Source organism: Schistocerca cancellata, chromosome 7, assembly GCF_023864275.1.
Source record: "Schistocerca cancellata isolate TAMUIC-IGC-003103 chromosome 7, iqSchCanc2.1, whole genome shotgun sequence".
Lineage (NCBI taxonomy): Eukaryota > Metazoa > Arthropoda > Insecta > Orthoptera > Acrididae > Schistocerca > Schistocerca cancellata.
In genome coordinates, this window is record NC_064632.1 from 149,814,864 (window position 1) to 149,833,282 (window position 18,419).

General features: G+C 42.4%; 1 protein-coding gene across 1 annotated transcript in view; it reads right to left on the minus strand.

The window, feature by feature from the left end:
• The window catches only part of LOC126092671 (orexin receptor type 2-like), a 98,033-nt gene that overhangs the window by 30,045 nt on the left and 49,569 nt on the right, over positions 1-18,419 (minus strand). Inside the window, exon 3 of the mRNA XM_049908392.1 lies at positions 13,860-14,019. Coding sequence (XP_049764349.1) covers positions 13,860-14,019 — 160 coding nt within the window. The remainder of the gene's footprint in view (positions 1-13,859; positions 14,020-18,419) is intronic.

The window sequence follows — 18,419 nt, forward strand, 5'->3', positions numbered from 1 at the left end:
CTAAATCGTAAGTGAACATCTGTAGTGGACTGACAAGACAGCCAGTCCACAGTGACGGGTAACCGAAAGGCACGCGTTTACACACGCCGGCTGGCGTTATGTCTGAAACAGGATACGTAATGAATGCTATAAAGAAAAGTAGGTAGCTGCTAGAATACTTAACTTTAATCCATCATTTGTATACAGCATTCTTGATGATACAAGTGAGACTCTCTCTAGAAATGGTTAATGGCGCCTTGCTAGGCCGTAGCCATGGACTTAGCTGAAGGCTATCTCTCGGCAACTGAGAGAAAGGCTTCGTCAGTGTAGTCGCTAGCAAAGTCGTCGTAAAACTGGGGCGAGTGCTAGTACGTCTCTCTAGACCTGCCGTGTGGTGGCGCTCGGTCTGCAATTACTGACAGTGGCGACACGCGGGTCCGACATGTACTAATGGACCGCGGCCGATTTAAAGCTACCACCTAGCAAGTGTGGTGTCTGGCGGTGACACCACAACATCTGACATATGAAAAATGGATCACACGATACCGCAGCACGATAACTGTTGCAAAACTATGAGGGTCGTTCAATAAGTAGTTCCCCACATTTTTTTTAAAAAGCCGGTAACATACATACACAGACGTCCTTCTTGGTGCATCACGTTTGATGTTTGTCCTGTGCGCCGGTGAAGTTTCGAACCGTTCTGGCAGATAGCAGAGCCGTAGTACAGCGTCAAAATGGCGTCTTCATACGACTCACGTTAGAAGCAGCGTGCTGCTATTGAATTGTTGTGTGTAGAAAAAGAAACCGTGGTGAACACCCACAAACGTTTGTGTGCAGTATATGGCGATGCTGCAGTTGATACGAGTATAGTTGGGCGATGGGCAAAGAAAGTTACAGCCTCAGGAAATGCAGAAACAGAGCTCCATGGTCAACCACGCTCGGGACGACCTGTCACAGCCACTGCTCCAGACATTCTGAGTCTTCCCAGACCTGGCACCCCCGGACTTCCATCTCTTTGGGCCACTTAAAGATTCTCTACGGGGTACGCACTTTGAAGATAACGGGATTGTCAGTCATGCAGTCAAAACATGGCTACTCCTACAGGACAAGAGCTTTTACCAGCAGGGAAAACATGCTCTTCCACAACGTTGACGTACAGCCAAAGGACGTAATGGAGACTACGTAGAGAAATAGGACATGGGCAAGATATGTTGATGTATTTTGTCACCAAATTCTCCTTTGGTAACAGCTCAATAAGTAATGCCCCACATTTTTTCTCAGACTATATTTACTGTTAAGAGTCAGAATTTGGTGGCGAAATACAACATATCTTGTCCATGTCCTATTATTCCACGTAGTCTCTATCAAGTCAGCTCTTTAGTTTCAGTAACCTTAAGACAGAAGAAAAAAATAACTGTGAGAGTTAATGATTTGAGTTGTTCAGTTTGCAGTCGGAGCATCTGACAATTATTACTGACGCCCTGCAGGTCCTAAACTCAATACGGAAAATCAATAAGGCCCATTGATACATTGGGTACTTCGGTGCTCGGCACCTCGTCTTTGGGGCACGATCTGTTGTCACTTCCTAGACCGCTCAAGGCTGGAATTCTTCCTGCTAGATGTATAACTGAACCTTGTCCGCAACATAGAATATGTTGCATAGGATATAACGCAGCATGTGAAGGTTGCTGTGTGTGGACGGGTTACTCCTGTAACCGAAACTGAAGATCGGAAGATGGTTCTAGAGGAACCGAAACCGGTCATGTGAATAAACATTTTTGCAATCAAGGCGGATTATAACTAACATTGGTAATATTCTGGTGATGAGAATATCTTCCTTTATTCTATTTGAAACGAAACATCGGAAGGAGTGATTAGTTATAAAAATACAGTGTGCCTATAAACAGAAAGATCGCGGGATCGAATCCGAGGCGAACTGCTAACATTAGTCAGATCGAAAGTCAATAGGGAAACTCAATTTATTTTATTTGTGAAATTCGTTTTGACACACAATGATAAACAGCAGAAAGAAATTAATCAACAACAGTATTTTCTCTCGCATTATCTAAACCAGTCAGACAATTCTCAGGCATTATACCTATTCCACGCCTGCAGGGACCTATTTTTTCTTAGTTAAAGGTATCGTCAAATCAGGTTTGAAGTGCATTTTTGTTTAGAGAGGAATTTTCTTTACTGTTTTTCGATAAGGAGATTGAAATATAAATATTCGAGGGCATAAGAGCGGAAGAAGAAGTGCGTGAGGAATGACTTTCGAAACTGCTGGATAGACTTGTTCATGAAATTAGCAGAGTGAATTATCGTGTAGTATCAACATGTGATGAATTTTTGTAGGTTGTTTTACTTACATTGCAACTGCTACATGTCTTAGTCGATTGTAAAAGTTAACTGTTGCGGTATACTCCCCATTGGGAGGTCTTCGTAATGCACAACACCCTTTTCAAGCCAGCAGAGGTAAAATATTATGTTAGCACTGCCATTTGCATGAGTTTATGTCTTTTATTCCGGCTCGGCCAATAGTTTTTCTTACGAAGTTAATTTAGTTAATTTAAAGACATGATAACTAGTTATCAGTTGAAATGATGCATTGTAATTCTCAGTGAGACAGCTGAGGACGATCGAGCAAAAATGAATTGATAGTCACCCCTTTGATTTTTGTTGATTTAAGTTAGGGTATTCCCTATTACCGCTTCCGACTTCTGAACCTTGTATATTGAATGCAAATTTCGCACGATGCTTCAGTGGGCACAATTCATCACATATTTCAGTTATCGAGGTTTCTTCAATGTCAAAAATTGATCATGCAACAACGATATTTCTCGATGGTAAGAAATCTTTTTCTGACATGTTTTGCCCAAAAGCATTCGCTCCACACACAATACCAAGGTTCAGAGCTACCTCTGCCAGATTAACCCCTCTACTAAACCGAACAATATGTCGCAAATGTCAGATCTTTTTCTATCTGTGACTATACGTTATCACACTTGAACATCATGCCTAAGTTTCAGGCGTGCAAAATCCAAATTGTAACTGGGAGCTAAATACAAGAAATGCAAATAGGAAAATGACTGTTGATAAAGCACGAAGCTTACCTTGAGATCACAAGCAGATACTTCTCCAGAACAGCTCGAGAAGACTGACAGAACTTCCTTCATACACTTCCTCATCCTACATTGTTGCCAGATAGTGCATATGGCTTCACATTCTGTGCGGTGGTAAGAAATATTGGCCGCCTTAAGAGAACGACTCGGAACATCATTGCTGTGGCCAGTTGTCGGCCAGATCTTACGTCTAATACCGTACTTTCTTGTCGTATCTATAAAATATTTAAAATGGCTTTCATCCAAGATATGACATTAAGTAAAATGTGTTGTTTGAACTCAGTTTTGACATTTGTCACCTAAACTATGATTGCTCTCCAATGTCACGTTCTGAGTAATTTACATTGGGTTCAGATGGTTCAAATGGCTCTGAGCACTATGGGACTTAACATCTGAGGTCATCAGTCCCCTAGAACTTAGAACTACTTAAACCTAGCTAACCTAAGGACATCACACACATCCATGCCCGAGGCAGGATTCGAACCTGCGACCGTAGCGGTCGCGCGGTTTCAGACTGTAGCGCCTACAACCGCTCAGCCACCTCGGGCGGCAATTTACATTGGGAAACATGAACGTAATGAAAAAAGGTATAGTGAAGTATTGCCGTATTGGTTTAGCGGTAATATGCCCGATTTCCAATGCGCTGGTTGGTGTGAAAGACAGTTCAGATATTGCTAATCGCCCTCTTTATTTGATCTGCAAAAGGCGAGAATGAAATTCAGTGAAAGAATCAAAGACAAGCAATGCATCATAAGCCGCTCACAACTTCTATTCCATACATTTTAGAAGCAAGCAGAAGTGTCAGTTTTGGAAATACTGAGTTACTTCACAAGAAACGCTCAGAAAAGGCTCCAAGGGACCATTAAAAAAAGGTTATTTCTGTGTTGTTTGTCGTTTAAGGAATCATCAGTCGAGACAAACGTTAAGAAAGCGGTGAACATACCCGAGATAAATCTAGAGGTAGAGAACGTATTGAATAGCAGAACTGCTAAGTTTTACGTGCCTTGCTTTTTGTATCAGCATCGAGAGAGATACATTTTCCTTGTAAATACATACATTGAAGAGCCAAAGAAAGTGGTACATCTGCCTAATATCGTATTGGGCCCCCGCGAACAAGCAAAAGGGAAGCAACACGACGTGGCATGGATTCTACTAATGTCTGAAGCAGTGCTGGAGGGAACTGACACCATGAATCCTGCAGGGCTGTCCATAAATCCGGAAGAGTACGAGGGGGTCGAGCTCTCTTCTGAACAGCACATTGCAAACCATCCCAGATATGGCCTTTAATGTTCACGTCTGGGAAGTTTGATGGCTAGCGGAAGCGTTTAAACTCAGAAGTCACTCTGGAGTCACTCTGTAGTGACTTCTGGAGTCACTCCATAGCAACCGTGGACGAGTGAGGTGTCGTCCTGCTGGAATTGCCCAAGTGTGTCGGAAAGCACAATGGACATGATGGGGGCAGACGATCAGACAGGATGCGTATGTACGTGACACCTGTCAGAGTCGTATGTAGACGTAACAGGGGTCCATATCACTCCAACTGGACACGCTTCACACCACTACAGAGCCTCCACCAGCTTGAACAGTCCCCTGTCGACATGCAGGGTCCATGGATTCATGAGGTTGTCTCCACACCCGTACACGTCAATCCGCTCGATACTATGAATGCTTTAATTATGACTGCAGTTATCTGTCACCTTATTTATGTCATATCGTTGTAAGCTAGTTATTTTGTCTGCTGCTTTGTAGCATAAAAAAAAACTGAAACGAGAGTCGTCCGACCAGGCAACATGTTTCCATTGATCAACAATCCAGCGTCGGTGTAGGTGGGCCCAGGCGAGGCGTAAAGCTTTGTGTCGTGCAGTCAGCAAGGGTACACTAGTGGTCCTTCGGCTCCGAAAGCCCATAACGGTGATGTTTCGTTGAATGCACGGTGACACTTGGTGTGGCCCAGCAATGAGACCTGCAGCAATTTTAAAAGGATTGCAGTTCTGTCATGTTAACGATTCTCTTCAGTCATCGTTGGTCCAGTTCTTGCAGGATCTTTATCCAGCGGCAGCGATGTCTGAGATTTGATGTATTAATGGCTTTCCTGATATTCACGGTACATTCGTGAAGTCGTCGTATGGGAAACATCCCACTCCATCGCTCGTGCGCCGACTATAATGCCGTGTTCAAACTCAGTTAAAGCTTGACAACCTGCCGTTTAGCAGCAGTAACCGATCTAACATCTGCGCCAGACACTTGTTATCCTATCTATGCGTTGTCGACCGCGGAGCCGTATTCTGCCTGTTTACATATCTTTATTTGAATACGCATGCCTGTACCAGTTTCTGTGGCGCTTTATTGTATTTTGATTATTGTGTGATATACTTGAATCATTTCACAACTGTGACTGAAACAAACAATTTTGATTCATTACATCTGACCTTCGTCATCAGACTGATGTGATAAGTGTATAATTCAACTGCGTTTTCTGATACATTTCAATATTGTAGTCAGAATATGCTTCACAAAATATTTCAAGCCATTTCCTGGATGAGAAATTGCCACGTGAGTAACTTCGCTAATACTGTGTCGAAATTCTAAGTCAAATTCTATGTCACGTTAGAAAATCTTAAGTTCTCATACCCTCCCACAGACAGCATCGCCAACACAAGCAGGTTTGATAAAACCTAATAGAATACCTACAGCGCCACTTTCAATTCGATTATGTTCTTCATAACTCCGGTAATGAAATTCAAAGTCAGATGGACCGTCCCAATTTCCTCCGACCGAGCAGTGTGCCGCTTTCACTCGGTGTATCATTACTTTTTCGTGGAAAAAATGTGACATTACAAACAATATCACACGATTTCGTAAGTATAGCGTATGCGGTTGGTAGAATGGTGTAGTGGTTAAGTTTAATGTGGGATTAACGGAAGAATGTGTAGCACTTTACGGCTCATGGATCCCCTGACTTACCTAGGGATTGTTTACACCAGCGACATCCGTCGCATAGCAGGAACTGTAAGAGATTACTACAGTCAGTCTGGACGGGCTTCAAAGGGAACATCACACGGGCATTAGATATGATCCAGCGGGTCACATACGTTAACAACTACCTGGCTTCACCAATTTCGAAGTTGCTCAAGTACGCCTCATGCTGGTGATGATAGCACGGGGCATATTGGCGGCGTTTGGCACCTTCGTGAGTGCCATTTATGGTAGAGCACGATGTCCTCTTGGTACGAGTGGACTGGGTCTTGCGCCCTTGCGCATATGCATCGACGATGGCGCTATTTATCTGCACCATTTGGAAACTGTGGAGCCAGCACCACATGTGTTCGATGGCAATCTTAATAGAAGAACTAGCCCAAGACCGGCAAGGTTGTCTGTGATGTTCTCCTACATCTAATAATGTTCTCCATCTCTGCCCATACTTGCTCTATGGGACTGAAGTCAGCGCCTTCTGGAGGCCAGTCCAACAACTCAAGATCTCCGTTCATTTGAAACCAGTATACCGCACTATTCACGAAGACCTCTGACGAACAGAAGGAAGAGCTACACTAACAATAGTAATGACTAAAAAACGGACGGTCTACTTGCCACGGAAAACCGCAACCATTTGTTGATATCATACCCAGATTGTCACAGCGTTTGGCCACACCTTTGCCGCTGACTGACATATTTACTATCGAATCTCGCTCTGCTTGGTCGATATGCATGGCCTGAAGTATTTGGTGCAGTAGAAAATACCTCCTTTTCTGTAAATATAACTTTGTCCCAGTACGAAATCAGTTTCCTTTTGCAACCCTGTGCGAAGGTTAATATGGCAGACTGAAGCTGCTCTTTCAGCATCTCGTTAGTCACTATTTTATTACATGCCTTCCTTTCTCTTTGATGTGACGAAGAATGGTCGACCTGCTTACACTTAACTGGTTGATGTTCCTAATTTCTGTGCTAGTCTGGAACGATCCTTCATCGCCGCAGTGGCGGTGGCCTTCTTCCATTCTCTTTACCCAAAACTGCGTTGTAGGTTTGCTGCATCTCAGAGATATGACGCTGATATAGTATCCATCTTTATAAAGCGCAAGAATGTGATCTTTAGCAATTTCTGACACTCCACACGTAAGAACATCTGACAAGGAAGCAGGAAACGAAGTGCAATACAAGGTGGAGAGCACTTCCTCCGCCTCAGCAGCCAAATTCATTCCCGATTACATGCTTTGAAAAAAGATTTAATAAATTAGTTCTTTGTGAGGATTGTGCAGAGAATCGTGAAAATGTAATTTATTTTTAAAAGTCATTCAAATTAATAATAATGACACCACTTTCAGAGATTAAACGTAAAATTTAGATTCACGTTGTGATGCAGGTTACGTTGTTCGGGCTATTCTGCTATATTAAACTGTGTTACGCCACATATTACACAACAGAAGTCTGTAATAGCACTTCACACAGTAATCGAGTTTTTACGAGTTACTGCTTAACTTCTGGTGTATGATTTTATGGTGAGGGGTGCTGTCTTGGAAAGGAATTGACATTAAGAGATATGCGCTCCCGTGTAAAAAAAAAATTACAATTGGTGGTATAGTGGATTAGGTGAAGCGGTGAGTTAGTGATTTCTTGTTACCAGGTTCAATAAATTTTAATTCGTTGTAAGCAAGAATTGTTAGTTTAGGAGAATAATGTTAATTGTAACATTCAAAGTACTTGTAGTATTGTAAACATTTGTGTGTATGACTTCCAATGCTCGTTGGAATAAGGCAAGGACAAATGGTTTCCCCTGGTCTCCCTGTTATAAATACTCCTCCTTTTGAGGATGAATACATCTTTCGTTTGTTAATAGTTTTGTGTTTTCAGCAGTAACATACCCCTACATGTTAAATTCGATTTCAACTAATGATTTTCACAGCTATAGGAACACAACGTGTGATACCTCTTCGGAAAACTACAACGCAGTGTTGTCAGACGTAAAGATCGAGCTGGCCCATCCTGCGCAGAATTTATATTTAAACCTTTTCCTACCTAGACAAAAGGGTTTCTTTATTCGATAAATTTGTGAACGCAGCTGCTCAAGATGTTTTAAGATTAAAGTAAATTACTTCATCTATGACAATGTTAAAAGAAATACTTTTAACAGCACTGGCAGAAGCGATTACCGGCAGAAGCGATTACAAGCAGAAGTAAAATGAACAATAAACTGACAGTACGAGACAGTTTAGGTTGGGAACACACAGAACTGGAAGCCATGGCACTTATAAACTCTGCACTTTGTATGCATTGCTTGCATTAGAAATTACTGTTACAGTATACTTACACAGCTCGATAAGTCAGCTCGTATTTTGCGCCTAAAAAGAGCGGTGGTACACTGCGTTCGCTACATTAGTTTACTGAAACTCGTGCTCCACAGAGGTATAGTTTCTTATTGGCGACTGAGTCGGATGAGAGTTTTGTGGCTTTGAAATATTTTTCTCCATCGTTGAAGTGGATACTACAGTTAGCGTAATTCTGAAAAAAATGTGAACTTGGTGCACACAGAATGAGTTTATTGCAACGGAAAACAGTTGATATTCAGTAATATTTTCTCCCTTGTACTGCTTGAAACAGGTGCCATCGATTAATTCAACTGGAGAGAACGATCGTTACTTTTAACAAAAGACATTGACATCTTCTGGCATTGAAAGTGGCATTTACTGCCATTTTAGCATTTTACAAACTTCGTTGCTAAGCCAAAGCGAATGAAGTAATGCAACGCAATTTCTGCGCCTTATTCATCTCTTAAAAACGCAATATCCTTCAATAATGAATACGGCCCAAAGGACGCCCTATACCCTTGATGGCGCTGTTTTGTCATTTGTTATTTTTTAAATAATTGCAACTCATGAACTGGCCGAGTCAATTATCTACAGAATGCTTTCATTGGATGATTTTTTTTTTATTCTCGTAAAACCCTAACTAAACAACAATGTTTCGGTTCGCCTTTATACAAATTTTAGTAAACAAGTTCTTTCTGACAAGACTGTTTACAGCTGGTTCGCAAAACTTCGTAGCGTTCTTGATTCCGTCAGCGATGAATTTCCTGAAATTTCCAGAATGAAATTTTCACTCTGCATCGGAGTGCGCTAATATGAAACTTTCTGGCAGATTGAAACTGTGTGCCGGACCGAGACTCGAAATCGGAAGTTTGGAAGGTAGGAGACGAGGTACTGGCGGAAGTAAAGCTGTGAGGAAGGTGCGCGAGTCGTGCTTGGGTAGCTCAGACGATACAGCACTTGCCCTTGAAAGGCAAAGGGGCCGAGTTCGGGTCTCGGTCCGGCACACAGCACACAGTTTTAATCTGCCACGAAGTTTCAATTTTCTGAAGGTCCATCAAAATCGATTGATGTTCCTAAAACCATTGGTGACGGAAAAGGATCGTTAAGTTACTCACCTCGAAATAGAGGCAACGTTATGCAATCGAAGACCACAGTGCATTTGCTATTGCTTGAAAACTTATTAAGGATTCTTGACAATTTAAGCTATCCCAGAGAAGGACTGTTATCAGTTCTTGGTTAGATATTCGAGAGGAGAAAATGAGACGCGCTAGAAATTTCGCAGTGGGTTGTTGTCTGAACTTTCTTAGCTAGGAAGCAATCGGGGTAATTAAGAAAAGCTTAATAACGGGTTTGAGAGAAAATCAATATAAGTCAAGAACAGCTGCTTCTAGCTGTGAAAATGAAATTTCAAAAGTTCATCTCCAAGACCAGCTATTTCGTGCATAAAAAGTTACAGTGAAGTGATATTTAACTGTCAGAAATTGCTTTCTTCGAATCTAGTACTAAATTCAGCACATTTGCAGAACAGAAGACTCTGTGAAAGCAATTGAGGTGTCAAAACGATCATTCTTTCTGAAGAAAACTTGAAAATAGGGATAAATAAGTCGCGTCAAATGTTTTGTGAAATGCTTTGTCTAAAGGTATGAAATTTGATAGATTAAAAAACATTTGAAATGCCTTTGAATCATGAGGTGGTGATATAGAATTTAATGCCCAACGTCTAACGTAGAATATTAGAATTTAAAAAAAGTCTAGAGAATATTTGTGGATTATGTAGACCGTGGAGTTGCAAAATGTTCCAATAATTTTGCAATCTATAAATTTTGCAATAGAGAATTTTTCAGATATCAAGAAACAGAATGTACGTTCTCAGTCAGCGCGCCATTTTGTTCACAGGATCTCGAGCACCATTCAAAATCACATCGCTGTTCCTGTAATCTGTTTGATTTCTTGCTCTCAATCTTATCATTTCATAGAAGATTTGACTATAGTTTTTTGTGTGTTTGTAAGGAAGCAAAGTAAGGGGAGCAAAGTAACTGATGATGGTCGAAGTAGAGAGGATATAAAATGTAGACTGGCAATGGGAAGGAAATCGTTTCTGAAGAAGAGAAATTTGTTAACATCGAGTATAGATTTAAGTTTCAGGAAGTCATTTCTGAAAGTATTTGTATGGAGTGTAGCCATGTATGGAAGTGAAACATTGACGATAAATGGTTTGGACAAGAAGAGAATAGAAGCTTTCGAAATGTGGTGCTACAGAAGAATGCTGAAGATTAGATGGGTAGATCACATAACTAATGAGGAGGTATTGAATAGAATTGGGGAGAAGAGAAGTTTGTGGCACAACTTGACCAGAAGAAGGGATCGGTTGGTAGGACATGTTCTGAGGCATCAAGGGATCACCAATTTAGTATTGGAGGGCAGCGTGGAGGGTAAAAATCGTAGAGGGAGACCAAGAGATGAATACACTAAGCAGATTCAGAAGGATGTAGGTTGCAGTAGGTACTGGGAGATGAAGAAGCTTGCACAGGATAGAGTAGCATGGAGAGCTGCATCAAACCAGTCTCAGGACTGAAGACCACAACAACAACAAGGAAATGGTCAAAAGTTAGCCTATGTTCTGTAAACCTGTATACAGCACGCAACAAGAGATGAAATTTGGATGTTTTTGTAAGAGCAGGAAACTAAACAGTTGCCAAATGTCTCTTTGTAAGATAGAGAATACAAAATGATTCAAATGGCTCTAAGCACTATGGGACTTAACATCTGAGGTTATCAGTCTCCTAGACTTAGAACTACTTAAAGCCAACTAACCTAAAGACGTCACACACATCCATGCCCGAGGCAGGATTCGAAGCTCCGACCGTAGCAGCAGCGCAGTCCCAGACTGAAGCGCCTAGAACCGCTCGGCCACAGCGGCCAGCTAGAAAGACGAAAGGTGGACTTTGGTTTGTTGGGAAAATTGTAGGGAGGTAAGGTTCATCTGTAAGAGAGACCGTGTAAAGAGCACTAGGGCTCCCCATTTTTGAATACGACTGTTAGGGACACCCACCAGATGGGATTAAAGCAGGCCGAGGACGACGTCGAAGCAGTTCAGAGGTGGCCTGCTAGATTTCTTACAGGTTCCTTCGATCAACATGCAAGTCTCACAGAGATTCTACGTGAGCTCAAATGGGAATGCCTGGAGAGTAAACGACGACCTTTTGGAGAACCACTAATGACAAACTCCAGAGCACCGGCGTTTGAAGTTTACTGCGAACTACTAGGTCATTATATAAATGACCTAGTAGATAGTGTCGGAAGTTCCATGCGGCTTTTCGCGGATGATGCTGTAGTATACAGAGAAGCTGCAGCATTAGAAAATTGTAGCGAAATGCAGGAAGATCTGCAGCGGATAGGCACTTGGTGCAGGGAGTGGCAACTGATCCTTAACATAGACAAATGTAATGTATTGCGAATACATAGAAAGAAGGATCCTTTATTGTATGATTATATGATAGCGGAACAAACACTGGTAGCAGTTACTTCCTTAAAATATCTGGGAGTATGCGTGCGGAACGATTTGAAGTGGAATGATCATATAAAATTAATTGTTGGTAAGGCGGGTACCAGGCTGAGATTCATTGGGAGAGTCCTTAGAAAATGTAGTCCACCAACAAAGGAGGTGGCTTACAAAACACTCGTTCGACCTATACTTGAGTATTGCTCATCAGTGTGGGATCCGTACCAGATCGGGTTGACGGAGGAGATAGAGATTCAAAGAAGAGCGGCGCGTTTCGTCACAGGGTTATTTGGTAACCGTGATAGCGTTACGGAGAAGTTTAACAAACTCAAGTGGCGGACTCTGCAAGAGAGGCGCTCTGCATCGCGGTGTAGCTTGCTCGCCAGGTTTCGAGAGGGTGCGTTTCTGGATGAGGTATCGAATATATTGCTTCCCCCTACTTATACCTCCCGAGGAGATCACGAATGTAAAATTAGAGAGATTAGAGCGCGCACAGAGGCTTTCAGACAGTCGTTCTTCCCGCGAACCATACGCGACTGGAACAAGAAAGGGAGGTAATGACAGTGGCACGTAAAGTGCCCACCGCCACACACCGTTGGGTGGCTTGCGGAGTATAAATGTAGATGTAGATGTAGATGTAGACTATTCTACTGACGAAAACATACATTTGACGTGTGGACCACAAAAGCACTGTAAGAGAAATTGAAGCACGTGAGGAGCTATGTAGACAGTCGATTTGCCTAGCTCCATTTGCGAGTGGAAAAGGAAATGGGCAATAGTGGTATAACTTACCCTCCGCCATGTACTACACGGTGGCCTACGGAATGTGTATGTAGATACAAATGTAGATGAACCGAAACAATGAAAACAGTTCGTCTGCTACGCACTACCAGACCAGCCGCTGAGGCCGAGCTGTTCTTGGCGTTGCTGCTAGGGTCGCAGGTTCGAATCCTGCCTCAGGCATGGATGTGTGTGATGTCTTTTGGTTAGTTAGCTTTAAGTAGTTCTAAGTCTATGGGACTGATGACCTTAGATGTTAAGTCCCATAATGCTTAGAGCCATTTTTAGAGCCAAGCACTTCCAAGAAAGTGAATATTTAGTTACTCTGGACCCGATGCGATTGTTGCTCAAGAGAAGCTAAGAACAACTAATAGTGAGTGGTATTCAACAGTTTCTTGCCCACAAGTCAATGACAGAATCATGAAACTCTACTGGAAACATCGCATCATATACCATCATGACAAAACCGGCTGTTACGCAGCACGTCAAGCAATTAATTATTTCAAGACTTTGACATCAGTCGTATCAGCCGTATAAGACCATTTAGTTCAAAAATGTTCAAATGTGTGTGAAATCTTATGGGACTTAACTGCTAAGGTCATCAGTCCCTAAGCTTACACACTACTTAACCAAAATTATCCTAAGGACAAACACACACACTCATGCCCGAGGGAGGACTCGAACCTCCGCCGGGACCAGCCGCACTGGCGCACAGTCTATGACTGCAGCGCCTTAGAAAAACCTTTTAGTGGCACATGGGAATCCGTCCCGAACCTTGACTCGAACCCGGTTTTTTTGATTATCTAGGGCGGTTGCCTTAATCACCTCGGCTATCCATGTAAGCTCCCAGAAACGATCCCGACCCCCATATCCCACAACGACTACTTCTCTCAATGTTCACAACATTACTTTCCCGCAGTAGGTCAAACGAACAATGCGTAGTCATCGACTTTTATTATCTCGAGAGTCAGGTACCAACATAACAACGCAAAATTTTTTCTAGAACTGGAAGGAACACAAGTAAGGAGGTATAAATTTCCGAGACTAATGATCCTTTCTCGTCTTTTTTCCTGTAAATTCTTAGAAGGCACCAACTGAACGCACTGAGAACATTCTGCGATAGTCTGATAAATGTATGCGAGGAACCACATTCTGTTGTGGTTCGCGCCTTGCACCCACCTGAGTATGTTGAGCAGGTGGACGGGCAGGTAGCAGATGGCAAACATGGCGACGACGGCGACCAGCATCTTGGCGGCCTTGCGCCGCGACCGCAGCTGCGCCTCCGTGGTCGAGTTGCCGGCCATCGGCACCCGACGGCTGCCGACGCTACCCGACGGCGCTGGCGGCACAACAGCGTAATTGGTAAGCTCGCGTAAATTTCAATCAATTTGCAGCATTACGCTGTCGTGCATAAACTGCAATTAAACAGCTAGAGAGGAGGTACATGGCAGAATCTCTGAAACGCCAAAGACACTAGTACTCGTCGTTTACAACTGAGTGCCGGGTCGAGACTTGAATCCGGAACCTCCCTTTTCCTAGTCCAGCATGGAGCGCAAGAGAGCTTCTGTGAAGCTAGGATGTTAGAGGAGAGGTTACTGGCAGAAATTAAGCTCTGTGGGTGGGTTACGGGTTTTGCTTACTTAACTAAAACTAACAGCCATTTGATTTTGTAATTCCTTTAAACAAAAGGCATTATTTAGGTTCATTGTGAGCAACCTATTCGCGAATCTGTTCTCATTTGGAGTTAAAAAGGAGTTGCAATGGAAACAAGGACGATTCTTAAACAGACTGGTATCACGACCTTGTTACGACCATGTGGGATGTTATTCTCTAGCGCAGTGGTTCCGAACAGGTGGTCCGCGGATCCCCAGGGATCCGCGAGCTGTGCCAGAGGGGTCCGCAAGATGCTACTAGAATAAAAAATATATTAAATATATTTCGTATGATAACAGATTTTTTATTTTGGCCGCTTCCTGCAGGAGCAGAGCTTTAGCGAACGCTAACTCCTGCGTCTAGCGTCTTCCTAGAGCCCACTGTCACTAGCACACTCTAGCGCAAAACTAGAATTAGATAGAAGCAAATAGTTCTGCTGTATGCCGTTAGACTGCGCGCGCTGCCTCTTTGCAGCTCAGTCACTTTACACTGAATCTCGCATTTCAGACGACAATCGGCCATTGTTAATTCCTTGCCAGTGCTTTCACAGATCATGTGATTTACATATTCAATATTCTGTATTAAAACAGTAGTGTCTGTAAAGCGTTGTCTTTTGCGGAAGCCAGAGTTCGCGTAGTTAAAAATGGACCATTGGCTAAAAAGTGGTTCGTTAAAACGAGAAAGGGCTACAGATGAAGCGGAAGATAATGCCTTTGATATTCAAGCAAGTAAGTCAGTGACTCTCGAACCGAAGTTGTCAAGTGTTCATTGAACCTAAATCGTCCGCGTCCCTTGAAACTAACCCTTCCGAGATCAGTGTTAATCTTACTGGAAAAATTAGAAAATATAACTCTGATTACTTGGAAATCGGTTTTACGTTCACTGGACATGAGCAACAGCCTAAACCTTAATGTGTAATTTGCTATGAAATCCTTTCGAATGAATGTATGAAACCAGCAAAACTCCGGCGCCACCTTGAAACAAAGCACCCAGAGTACAAAGTAAGTCATTAGATTTTTTTCAAAAATAAATTAGGAGAGTTGAAAACATACTGTAAAGGAATTACCAAACACTGTGGTGCAAATGTAAATGAAAATGCAACCCTTACGACTTACGAGGTGGCTCAGCTTGTTGCTAAATGTGGGAAAAACCACACAATTGCTGAGGAACTTATCAGCAATCATACTTTGCAAGAGAATGTTAGGTGATGCAGCTGCTAAGGTAATAGGAACTGTCCCGCTCCCAAATAATACTGTTGAAAGACGAATTACTGATATGGCACTTAACATCGAAGAAACGTTGCTGGTTAGACTTTGCATGAGTGACCTGTACGCCCTACTATTGGATGAAAGCACGGGCATATAAAAAAAAGCTGTAATGTTGGTTTTCGCACGATTCTTATAGGAGGACCAAGTGTTCGAAGGTTTTCGTTTTTCATGCGAACCACTGCAGACAACAACAGACGATATTTTTACTGCATTAAATAATTATCTCAATGAACACGAGGTCACCTGGAAAAAATGTGTAGGCTTGTCGACGGATGGAGCAAAGTCAATGACTGGCAAAAAAATTGGACTTCTAGCTCGTATCAAAGCAGTAGCCCGTGAGGTGAAATGGACTCACTGTTGTATCCATCGTGAAGCCTTAGAAGCCAATAGATTGCCTGAACCTTTGCAAAAGATACTTATCGAAGTAGTTCAAATGATCAACTACATTAAAACTCGACATCTGCAATCCGGCAGTGAGCATGAGCAACTTCTTATTCATACGGAAGTAAGATGACTTTCTCGAGGTAGGATCTTGTCAATATTTTTTTAACTTAGAGAAGAGGTTCGTGTCTTCTTTCTTGATACAGTGTACGCGGATTTTCTCACTGACTTCTCTTGGCTTTGCTCAGTTGCGTACTTAACTGATGTGTTTGATCACTTGAATGTGTTAAACTTGAGTTTACAAAGAAAAAAATGGTTCAAATGGCTCTGAGCACTATGCGACTTAACTTCTGAGGTCATCAGTCGCCTAGCACTTAGAACTAATTAAACCTAACTAACCTAAGGACATCACACACATCCATGCCCGAGGCAGGATTTGAACCTGCGACCGTAGTGGTCGCTCGGCTCCAGACTGCAGCGCCTAGAACCGCACGGCCACTCCCGCCGGCTACAAGGAAAAAAATGTAGACATGTACAAAGAAGAGGATAAGATTAGTGCTATGGTCAAAAAGTGTCAGATCTGGACGACAAGGGTAGAAAACGAGTCACTAACTAACTTTTCTACTTTAAAAAAATTTTCGTAGTCATCAGAGGAGCTCTTGCCTGACCAGATTAAGATCAATGCAGCCGTGCATCTACGCAGCCTAGCCACCACTTTTAGAGAGTATGTCCCTGAACCTGACCCTGACGACAGATGGATTCGAAATTCCTTCAGCTGTGAAGAAATAGACAAAATCCAAGGCCTCATTGAAGAAGAGCAAGATCAACTTGTGGATCTGTCCAGCTGTGGTACGATGATAAACATTTTCATCGGTGATAAAGTTACAGACTTCTTGGCATCAGCACGCAAGGACTACAAGAAACTTGGAGATAAGGCAATGAAAAAGATCCTTCCATTTGCAACAACATATCGGTGTGAATAAGCATTTTCTTCCATGTGTTTAATGAAAAACAGATATAGGAATCGGCTCGACATGCGGTCCGCTTTCAGAGTGGACGTTTCATGTTTGGAACCTAGTATTTCAGAAATAATGCACTCAAAGGTCAGATTGAACTCATCTCATTAAGAACCGAAAACTAAAACTAACTCTATACTGATGGAGTACTCTGTTGTAACTGTATTTTTTCAAGTAAATAATACCTTGTATGAAATTAGTGTTTTCTTATTTTCCACACATGTCTACTCAATGCCATCTCAAATGTAGTACACTTGAAAGACCAATACACTCAGTTTTAATTTTTTCCTGTCATTTTCAGTTCATACTCAATTTTTATTTTTTAAGGAGTTTGCTATAGTAAAGACCTAGATTTGAAGACAAAGATTTTGAGTAATAATCAAAAATTTAACAATAACAACGATGGCAAATTGAAAAAGTTTCAAGTTCAATATTTTTTCAGTAATGAACATGTCAATGTTTTTTCTAAGTCCAAAAATAGAAAACGTATAAAAAGACTCTTATTTAGGCTTTTTAGCTACTTGATACTGTGATATGACAAGGTACCAATCATGCTCGTTGAGTGGGTCCTCGAGAAAATTTTGTTGGGAACCCCTACTTTAGCACAAAACGTCACAGCTACATCTGTCTCGCTGGCCAGTGTGTTGCGACGTAAAGTCATACGCCGGCACGCCAGTCGGGAACGACTGAGCAGAGGGGGCAGCGAGAAGAGGTCAGCTAATTGCAGGACGACAACACGATTGCAGCGGCCTCTGTGCGAAGAGGACATAAGCGCCACACCCGACTGGTGTCGGCCCAGTCGAGGAGAAGAGTCAAGAGCAGCAGCCTGGATAGAAGCATTACTTCATTTGTGTTAGGAATTGTATATACTGAAGAGGCTTGTTTATTCTGCATGTCGCGCTTTGCTTGCGATACATCTATGTATTTCTAAAAGTTAAGTATTGTAATTTACTTTTCGTAATAAAACTCATTAGTACGATTTGTTTGCGTTGTTGTCTAGCGATCCGAGAAAGCAGATTTCCTAGAGACCCCCTATTCGATGACTAGGCAGGATTCAGCGCTGTGCGTTCAGTATATGCAGTAAACCTCGTATAGAGGACCACACCCTTTAGCAACATTGGATAAGGAAACGAAAATTTCATAAGAAATATAGTGATTTCCGTGTCTTGAGGAACAATTCTATGATAGTAGCCCGTGTCCAGAAGCCTCATGTAACGACGCTACATAACATCGAAGTTACAGCAGCCGGCGCCCGTCACTGGGCCACACCTTCGTCAGCAAACGTGACTTCGTACTCTGACGGACAGTGATCGCGACTGAAAGCCACGATCGCGATTGGAGAGGATGGAGCTAACCGCTGCGTGGGAAGTCCTTGTCTCCTGCGAATGCGATCCTCTGTTGCCGCGGTGTATGATGGTTTC